Source organism: Octopus bimaculoides, chromosome 11 (genome assembly GCF_001194135.2).
Source record: "Octopus bimaculoides isolate UCB-OBI-ISO-001 chromosome 11, ASM119413v2, whole genome shotgun sequence".
Classification (NCBI taxonomy): domain Eukaryota; kingdom Metazoa; phylum Mollusca; class Cephalopoda; order Octopoda; family Octopodidae; genus Octopus; species Octopus bimaculoides.
Window position 1 is genome coordinate 56,196,671 of NC_068991.1, and position 10,512 is coordinate 56,207,182.

The window sequence follows — 10,512 nt, forward strand, 5'->3', positions numbered from 1 at the left end:
ATATATATATATATATATATATATATATCCAAAGAATAAGTCCTGGGGTCGATTTTCTCGACTAAAGGCGGTGCTCCAGCATGGCCATAGTCAAATGACTGAAACAAGTAAAAGAGTAAAAGAGTATATAGTAATGTTGGGTTTACTGACAAGAGGAGGGCATGGGTGGAGCAGGTTTATTCAGGTCCAACAAGACAATGAATCATAACATGTGACTTACATAATAAGTGCATCTGTTACCTGCATCAGTGGGGGTCAACCTGTCAGCAGATTGAACCAATGAGGAAAGCTCTATACAGCAGCTCTCAGTTGGCTAAAAATAGTAGTCAAACAAACTATTGAAAACTGTCTCTTTGTTAAATAAATAGTGTAGTGCTTAGTGATAGATAAACCATGAACTCCTCCATTCATTTGGTTTTAACCCTTTAGCATTCAAACTTGTCATATCCTGCCCAAATATTCTATCTGGTCAGAGCTGGCCTTTCACACTTACCCTACAATGTCATTCTAAAAATATACAATCACATCAAAATTTCAAAGCTATGAGACAATTGCATGATCAATTCAAAATATAGTGAGTAAAATAAGCATCACATTTCGAAGAGTATTCTGAGTGCTAAAGGGTAAAACTGACCGTTGATTCAACCAACTACACCTCTGTTTTAATCTCTAACAGTTTACTGATTCCCAATAACATTATTCGAAGCTCTAAAGCAGCACCGAGTTTCAGTCTGTATAATACACACCATGCCAATATTGAACTTTCTAAAATGTTCTTTCCCCACTCTTTAGCATTCAGCTATCAAAATGTAACTGATTGAAGAGATTACAGAAGGTGCAACATGGTATCGGGAGTGGAGATATGAGCAATGCTATACCAATACTGTTAGATCAATTATCTCACTCTTAGCTAAACCAGACTTTGTTAAATAACACCACAACCAACAACAAATTATTGTTGCATGTATTTAAAAAAAAAGTTTCAGGTTTTCTCCATTGCCTTGCTTGCAATACAACATTAACAAAGGAACTTTTACAGATTTGCTTCTTTGACTCAATATGACAACCAGATCTCCCTTTATTGAGCCCTCTTCCATATTTCAAATGATCACCACCTCAAGTCTCTTCTGGCATCTATTCACCTTTATTTCTTAACTTTATCTTTGTCTGAACAACAACTATTAACCATGGAAATATAATTTCAGTCACTGAGTAATATAACTGGAATATTTTGTCATTCCTCACTACAACAAATATGTGTGTGTGTGTATTTGTGTATATGTAAGAAGTATGTACATGCTTATCTGTCTCTCTCTCTCTCTATATATATATATATGTATCATTATCATCAATAGTTTAACGTCTACTTTTCCATGCTTGCATGGGTCAGATGGAATTCAGAGGCAGACTTTCTGCAGCTGAATGCCCCTCCTGTCATCAACCCATGACTATTTACAAGCAAGGTCATATTTGCAATAAAACAGACCACAACAAATAACTGTATCTACGAATGCCTGTGATGTAGTCAAAGTGTCAGAAGGAGTAGAACATACCAAACCACCATATCAGTTCCCTTCATACACCACTAAATGGTATTACCAATTCTTTCCTAAATTTCCTGCATATTGTTTTCCACTAAGCAAGGGGATCTTTTTTTTTTTCACTTGCAAATATCCTAAAAACCAAAATAATTTTGCTTGCTGTAAAGACAACACTTTTTATATCTCATAGATTTTGTGAAACGGTTTAGGATATCAAGTTTTGAATTAAATTTAACCAAAAATTGTCTTGCCTACTAACTGTTATGTCATCCATTAAACATTGTCAATATGTCTCCAAAATAAGCAAAAAGGAAGAAAAAAATTACACTTTATAAACAGATTGATTTATTGTCTTTGTGACACTAAAAATACAAAATCTCTACTGTTTGTCAGTTCTGATTATTAGAAAATCTAATAACAGACTACCTATTATAATCATATCAATCTACCACCAACTTTATGCCAACCTCTCCACCTCTATTGATTATGTGTATGTGTAAAAGCATACATATATACACAGACATCTGTACACATCATATGTATGTGTAAAAGCATACATACATACATACACACATACACACAGTTTTTGTATTCGGTTTGGAAGATTCTTGAAGTGAACTTGTGTGCTGAAACAGAATTTTACTGTCTCTCAAGAGGGTCTTTATGCCAATAATAAACACACACACTGGCTCTGTTTCATTTCTGTTATTATCATTAATCAACTAGTTAACCATTTGATAAATTAACTAATCGGTTGTTTGGTCAATCAATCGATCAATCAATCACTCAACTAGGTTCATCAGAGTCCTTTTATCATTATTGCTAACCACATCAATGATGTATCCTCTCTACTCCAGATCTGTCCTGGAGCCAATTCACTAATTGATTGACTGAACAATTAACCAAATAACTGAGTAGTTAAATACACACACACACACATATGCATATATAGATATTATAGATACACATACGTATATGTAAATGTGTGTATATGTATGTGTTTGTATAATATATATATATATATATATATATATATATATATATATATATACACACATACATACATATGGATTGGTATCAAGATATCTTGAATGTGGTGAAGCGAGATGTAAATAGCAAGAGAAGATAACTGATGATATAACTGGGAAAGTAAGGGAATTCAGTTATGAAGTACTTACTTGCCCCAGCAAACTGATATTGATATCCAGTCACAGTGAGATGGGCATCACTAAAGCCTCCATCCTTATCGGCAGCAGAGTTATACCCTGAGCTGGCCACTTCAGGTAGAGTGGTCTCATCTACAAACATGATTAGAAGTGGAATTTAAATAGATGACTACCAAATGACAGTGAGAAGGAAGGGAGTCGGCAGAGAGAATAAAGCAGATGTGGTAGCTGAAGCTTAAGGAGATTGGAAAAGGTTTTAAGGCTAGAGGTTTTTTGGTAAGGACTATTTGATATTAGTTCTATATTTAAGAGATGAGGAATTATTAACATTATTTACATTTGACGGATATTTGTCCTCATCTTGTTTGTTGTTAACACAACGTTTCGGCTGATATACCCTCCAGCCATATGCCTACTGGCATAGTGGTTAAGAGCGCGGGCTACTAACCCCAAGGTTCCGAGCTCGATTCACGGCAGCGACCTGATTAATAATAGTAATAATAATAACAATAATATAATAATAGTAACATCGTTAGGAATGAGAACCCAGGTTCGAAATTTCCCCAAGACACCTGACGAAGGCTGGAGGGTATATCAGCCGAAACGTTGTGTTAACAACAAACAAGATGAGGACAAATATCCGTAAAATATAAATAATGTAAATAATATTTGATATTAGTTGCAGATGATAAAGAAAAAGTTGTTAAGGGTTCTGATAATAGACTATATATTTATTTTTATTCAACACTTTATAAATATGAAAACAAAATAACAAAACAAAAAAAGTGTGCATGAAACTGCTTATAGAACTTAAACTATGCTAATCTTTGCACCAAAATAACAAAGCACACCCCTTTCCATTCAAGTCAGTGCTTATAAAGTGCCAGTATGCCAGTAACATTGTTTATCTCTCTCTCTCTCTTCTACTACACAAAGTCTCTGCTATTTCACAATGCTTAACTCTTGGTTATATAAAGCTGTGTGAAGGTGTGTGGCTTAGTGGTTAGGTTACTTGACTCACAATTGTAAGGTCATGAGTTCAATACCTGGCAGCACGTTGTCTCCTTGAGCAAGACAATTTACTTCACGTTACTCCAATCCACTCAGCTAGCAAAAATGAGTAGTATCTGTAATTCAAAGGGCCAGCTGTGTCACACTGAATCTACCTGAGAACTACATTAAAGTTACGTATGTCTGTGGAATGCTCAGCCACTTGCAAATTAATTTCAAGAGCAGGCTGTTCCATTGATTAGATTAATTGAAACGCTTGTCGTTGTAACCGATGAAATGCCAGTTAATTCATAAAGCTGTACAAATATAACTTCAGTCTCTCTTTATTCAGTTATTGTTCATTATTTAATTCAGAAATTCTCAGTGTTATTATGATTTCGTAAAAGACTTTCGGTTTTTTTACTAACAGTGATAAAATGTGTTACATTCTTAAAAGTTGGGTTACAAAATTTTTTTTTAATGCTTGACATAATTACTAATTTGCAACAGAAAACAGCAATAGTCAACTGGTAGAACTACAAAAATATATCTATTACTTGCCGAGTGAGCAGATTACAGCACTTATCTGGCAAGAAATAAATATATGACTTGTGTCCTATCAACATTTCTTCTGTTTTAAACTGGGCCTTATAATAGTCTCTAACATCAAAAGTATTTTTCTTTTTTACTACTTATATTCCATCCAATTGTCAAATAAATTTTCCACACAATTTTTACAATTGTCACAGAAAAACTTGGAAGTTCAGTTGTCAAAGAAAAAAAAACCCTCTTAAAAATCCAGTTTTGATTATATTTTGATATATTATATGCACACTGAATTCAATTACTATCATGAAAACCAAGTAGAGCTTCAAGATTTCACTAATTAACCTCAGAGGTCAGAATTGAAACCTGGAGATTCAAGTAATATATTAACATATTGAAACAGATAAAGCTAATTTTGGGAAAAAAAACTTATAATTATATAAGCAAATAATAGAATTGCTAAAGCAGTTGAAATTTACATCAGTAAACTGTTCACATGGTCACACTCAGTCTAAATATACTGACACATGTATCAGCTAATCACATGGAAAGTCAAATCTCACCAACTCCAATGAGGATATAGCATGAGTCTTATGGAACACAAGTCCTACATAAATTAAACACAAACACTGAAGAAAGTAAATGTCATAAAACTGTCTTTTGGAATATCAAACAATGACTGATAAGTTATTGTTCTTTGGACCTGGCATTAAAACTGCTCTTGATGATGGTGATGGTTGTGGTAACAGTGGGTAAATTAAAAAGTTTTATGTAGAGAAAATACAGTTTGAAACTACCTCTTTCTAGCAACCCACATAGAATATACAATTATAAAACGATAACAAGTGTGATTAAATGAGACTGTGTGTGTGTGTGTGTGTGTGTGTGTGTGTGTGTGTGTGTGTGTGTGTGTGTGTGTGTGTGTTATGTAGGAGGAGTTTACAGGCAAGATTATGGGAAGAATGACAAAGAAAAGTGAGTCCGTGAGAAAATACGCCGAGAAAGCACTAGAAACAAGGGAATGAAAATTAAAATAATGTGGGAAATTTCAGAAGCTTTAAAGAGTAATAAAGTAGTAAAATGTGAAATGAGTCCAGTTTCAATGTGACTGAACAAACATTGTTTTGAAGCTGATGAAGAAAAAAAGAAAAGAGAATGCGAAGAAATAATTTCTGTGAAGTGAGAGAAAAACGAGTTTTGTTTGTTTCAAAGTTTTCTCTTTGATTCAAGATATAATTAACATTAGCTCTCTTCTCTTACGAAACTGAAGTAATGTTGAACAACAGATTACAAATGGTTTCTACTCATACTCAGTACTCTGATGACAAAATAGCTTATTAAGAACAAAAATGAGGGAAAAAAATCTTTGAAAGACCCCTTAGATCATAAGAAAAAAGAAAAGTAGTTATGTATATTACAGTACGGGGAGGGGGGAAGTCACTTACTTTATATACGTGCACAATATTAACCCAATAACAAACAGAACAGTGGAAGAAGGGTGTTAGGAGTACTAAATCAGAGTGTGTTGAACAACATACTAATAAGGTAATGTGGGATATGGTTATAAAATAAACACCATATGTTTACATGACAGTATATTACTAAGTGTATTGTCAGAAAATATGAAAGAAAAAAAAAAAGAAAGTAAGAGTGTGCAAGTAGCTCAGCCAGAGTGTACATGTCCCTCCCTTATCAACATGAATGAGAGAGGGAGCAGAATGAGGAGACAGGTAAAAAGAGATACCAAAAATAAGGAATGAACCATTTTGAGGAACAGAGAAAAAAATAAATAAATAATAAATAAAGTTTAGAATTAGGCAGAAGAGAAAAATGTCCCAATTATCATATTTTTAATTAAGAGGTGACAGCTAAGAGAAAAACATGGTGGACTGGATATGTTCTTTTAAAAAGCTGTTTCTGGAAATTTTTGTTGTTATTGTTTAGACCTCTCTCCACCAACCCCAGTGAAGTCAGATCAGAGGTTTTCCAACTGCGATATGACATAGTGCATCTAGGAGTACATTATTCGATATGCTCTTTACGCCCCCCCCCACCAGATGGTAGGGTGTGATTTAAGGGGTACTTGGATGGTATTTATAGCAGGTTGAAAGCAAATGTATTGAAGCTCTGTCAATGACTTGTTTCAAGTTATTTGAGAAAAGTTTGAGATTTGGAAGCAGACAGAGAGAAAAATATGTCTTAGCAGACTAATTTAGATATTTCAGTTAGGCCCCCTCCAAAATAATATGGTGGATATTAAGGGATAATAGTTTCTGATAATCTTTAAGAAAAATATACATATTCCCAGCATGATTGCAGTCAAATGACTGCAACAAGTAAAAGAATAAAAGAATATATATTTGTATAGGTGCAGGTGTGGCAAGAAGTTTGCTTCCTGACCACATGGTTCCGGGTTCAGTCCCACTGCATGGCACCTTTGGCAAGTGTCTTCTACAATAGCCTTGGGCTGAACAAAGCCTTGTGATTGGATTTGGTAAAAGGAAACTAAAAGAAGCATCAGATGTGTATGTGTGTGTTTGTATCTGTTTGTCCCTCATCACTGCTTGACAACTGGTGTTAGTGTGTTTACGTCCCTGTAAACTAGCGGTTTGGCAAAAGAAACTGATAAAATAAGTACCAGGCTTAAAAAAAAAAAAGTCACAGCCTAATGACTTCAAGAAGTAAAAGATAAAATAAAAAGGATATATAAATACATTATACGTGTAAGGTTAAGAAGCTCCCTTCCCAAGTGAACTTTTAGTGCCTTCTGCTATAATCTTGAGAGTGAATTTGGTAGACAAAAACTGAAAGATGTCTGTTTTACATACACACGCACACACACACATGTAGGTATGTTGTGTGTGTAAAAGTGTGTCTGCGTATGTGTTTAATATGTGGGCTCTACAAAAATGACTGAACAGTGTTGTTGTCACTTTTGTCAACAAATTGCCTGCTTGCTTTGCACCTTCAATTATGTGTAGAATACAGGATCTCATACTTGAAAAACAGAAAAGGGGTTGAAGACAAGAAGGGCATCTGGCTGGAAAACAATGCCTCAATGATATATTCACCTAACCCATGCAACCATGGAAAAATAGATGTTAAAAAAAAAGAAACGAAACCTTTCGTCATTTGGCACAAAGCTACTCCCCTTCAATACAACTCCCAACTCAGTTGAGGAGTCATGTCTTGCAAGTTACTTGGTGACCCCACTGGTGCTGATGCAACATAATATATAAAAAGCATCTCGTACATTTTTTTAAGTGGTTGGCATTAAAAAGGGCATCAAGCCATAGAAACCAGGCTATAACACAGTAGTGTTCTGGCTTGCCAGTTCCTGTCAAAACATTCAACCATACCAACATGAAAAGTGTTGGTTAAAATAAATATAATCTATTTATATATATTAACTGACAAAATATATACTTGTACTTTTGTTAAAAGATATATTCTGATATGATCATCCACTCTTTCATTTTTTTAAGCATTGGACTACATTTGCAGCCAAAGTGTCTCACTTTATTTTTAAGAGAATAAGGAGTGATTTGAGAGAAATTTTCAGCTGCTATTTCTAGATAGTTTGAGCAACTATGAAACATCACTTGTTAATATGAGCAATTATCATCTTTGTTACAAATACATATCAACATTATGTATGTCATTATTTATAACCCTACACAAACACACACGTGTTTTTAAGGAGTTACATAAATTCTCTGGCTGTAGGGCATTACAGAAGAACTGGTTTTCCCCCATCATAATTCAAAGAATGATACATTGGAATTGGTTCCTCCAGATCTCTTGAAAGATTTGAAGTTGAACTCTGCTAGAAGCTTGAGTTATTTCAGCTCTGTAGTAGCCATTTACAACTACACGATGAAGAGAGGGCTATCTGAGAGGTAAGTGTCTTGGCTATTAACTCAAAACTGCTGAAGACAAGATATGAACTTCAGACCTCTTGGTTGTTTTCCTGCTACTTGTACTGTCACTCTGCACTTGTCCTTTGTAACTCACAATGCATTCATTATTGACCATTTTTACACTTTTAACATTAATCCTAACAGAGAAAATATGTGCTTTAAATACGAAACCAACAAACTACTAAGTTACTAGTGAGTTGTAACACCAGCACCATGTTGCTCTCAGCTTATTCTTGTTTTGTTGTTGAGTAACCAATGAAATGCTTAAGAACCCCCCCCCCCTAGTTACAACTCTGATGCTCTACATATTATCTTTTCCTTGTTTTAGTCATTGGACAGCAGTCATGCTAGGGCACTGTCTTGAAGTATTCTAGTTAAACTGCCTCAGTACTTGGTTATTTTTGAAATTCTGGCACACATTCTATCAGTTATTTTACCAAATTGCTAAGTCACAGGGATACAAACACACCAACACCAGTTGGAGGGGATGGGGACATTAATACTGACACAAAGACACATGACTATGACATGTGTGCAGCTACTTTTCAGGGAAAGTTGAACATCAACCAAACTAACGAATACTTCTCAAGCTTTCAACCAAACTTTGAAAAATAAATTTAATATTATGTATCTTACCTGTTGGTGTAGCACTGTATTCTTCTGGGCGTTTTCTGGTCTGGTAAATAATTATGACCCACACTAGTGAGGTACCGACTACAGAGCATATAACGGCAATAATAATAATACCAGTAGTGGTGCTGCTATTTTCTAGTCCATTATCACTGTATGCTGCAGGGTCTAAATTCCTTGATGAAGACACTATCAATTTGGTAGTGCCACGTTCTAAGCCTAGTGTATTTGACAGTTCACAGGTGTATATTCCTGCATCTGATGTTACAGTATCCATAATTACCAATAGTTGATCACTTGCTGTGAAGTGATGCCTACGAGTTGGTCGCAATAAAATGTTATCTTTCAGCCAAGTCAGTTTAGGCTTTGGACTTCCTGATGCCATACACTCCAGTACCGTGGTTTCTCCAAGTCTGATAACCTTCTGTGGAATCATTGGTCGAGTGAAAGAAGGAATTTCTGTGAAGAAATTTTAGGAAATATTGAATGAAAACCAAACTAACAAATACAATTTCAACATCATATTTTAGATAGAATTATTTAGAGATAGGTAGCAAACTCATTTTCAAAAATTTAATACTACTGGTTTCAACTATGGTAATGGCCTACCAGTCTCTACCAAAATCCTGTACTTTGCTCAACTTTATTATTTACAATTAACTGGACCAAGCTCAAAATTTTAGTAGTGTTTATTCTAGTGTCCGCAAGACCATTGTAGGCCCTCTTAGACAGGTGGGATAAATGGGGTTGATGTCTAACCAGAGCAAAGAGTGAACCAGGAGTCAGGGCTAATTTACTTGCAACAAAATGAACATTACTAAAGGAACCCAAGAACTAGGTGGTGGTATTAAGCCAGGAGTCGTGTTACATTGACCACAATTTGAAAAGTGATTAAGTGACCACATCCACTTGAAAAGGGAAAGAAATTTGAATGGAAACACATGTTAGAACAAGGCTAAAGTTGAGCAGCGTAAAGGATTGTTGATGGAGAATGTGGTAGGTTATTACCATAAAGTTGGAGCCAGTAGTATTAAATTCAGGATCAAGAAGATTGAAACTAAATACTGTAAAATATTTAGTTCAGTACTCTAATGATGTTAAATTATACTATTTGTTAATCTAAGATAAATTATGAAAGAATCTCCAGAGTGTTTCATAACAACAAACCAGGCTTCTCTGGAGAATTACTGAAGCAAAATCTTCTCCAATTTCTTTTCAAGTTGCAAAGACTATCCAAGGAGTTTAAGTAAACTGACATGTAGATAATCTAATAAGACAGATTTATATTGAGAGAGAGAGATAGAAGAAATGAAAAATATTATAAAACATGGAAAATTCATTAAAATTTTTAATTAGGAGCGAGGAGGTTTCAAATAGAGAGAGGGGGAGGAAGAGAGAGAGAGAGAGATGAAAGAAAGAATTGATGAAAAGAGTAAAAGAAAATAAAAATAAGGAGCAGAAGAAAAAAATGAGAAGAGAGAGGAAGTGGAGAATGAGGGGGAAAAAATGACAAAATAGAGGAGAATTAGAAGAAATAAAAAAGGCTGAATTATAATTAAGAAAAAGCATAATGAAGAATGGTACAAACCTAAAACTTTTAGAGTAGCATTAACAGCTGCTGTTCCTGCTTCATTAGTGGCAGTACAACTATATGTCCCTTCATCTGAGCTCTTGACTTTGACTATGAAGAAAACATCATCAGATGGCATGACAAGCATA

At 34.6% G+C, this 10,512-nt stretch overlaps 1 protein-coding gene across 1 annotated transcript in view; it reads right to left on the bottom strand.

The window, feature by feature from the left end:
* LOC106876991 (leucine-rich repeats and immunoglobulin-like domains protein 2) overlaps positions 1-10,512 on the bottom strand; it is a 155,069-nt gene that overhangs the window by 9,731 nt on the left and 134,826 nt on the right. Inside the window, exons 16-18 of the mRNA XM_052971872.1 lie at positions 10,382-10,512; positions 8,800-9,252; positions 2,720-2,839 (exon numbers count right to left, since the gene is read on the bottom strand). The exon at positions 10,382-10,512 is cut by the window's right edge and continues 75 nt beyond it. Coding sequence (XP_052827832.1) covers positions 2,720-2,839; positions 8,800-9,252; positions 10,382-10,512 — 704 coding nt within the window. The remainder of the gene's footprint in view (positions 1-2,719; positions 2,840-8,799; positions 9,253-10,381) is intronic.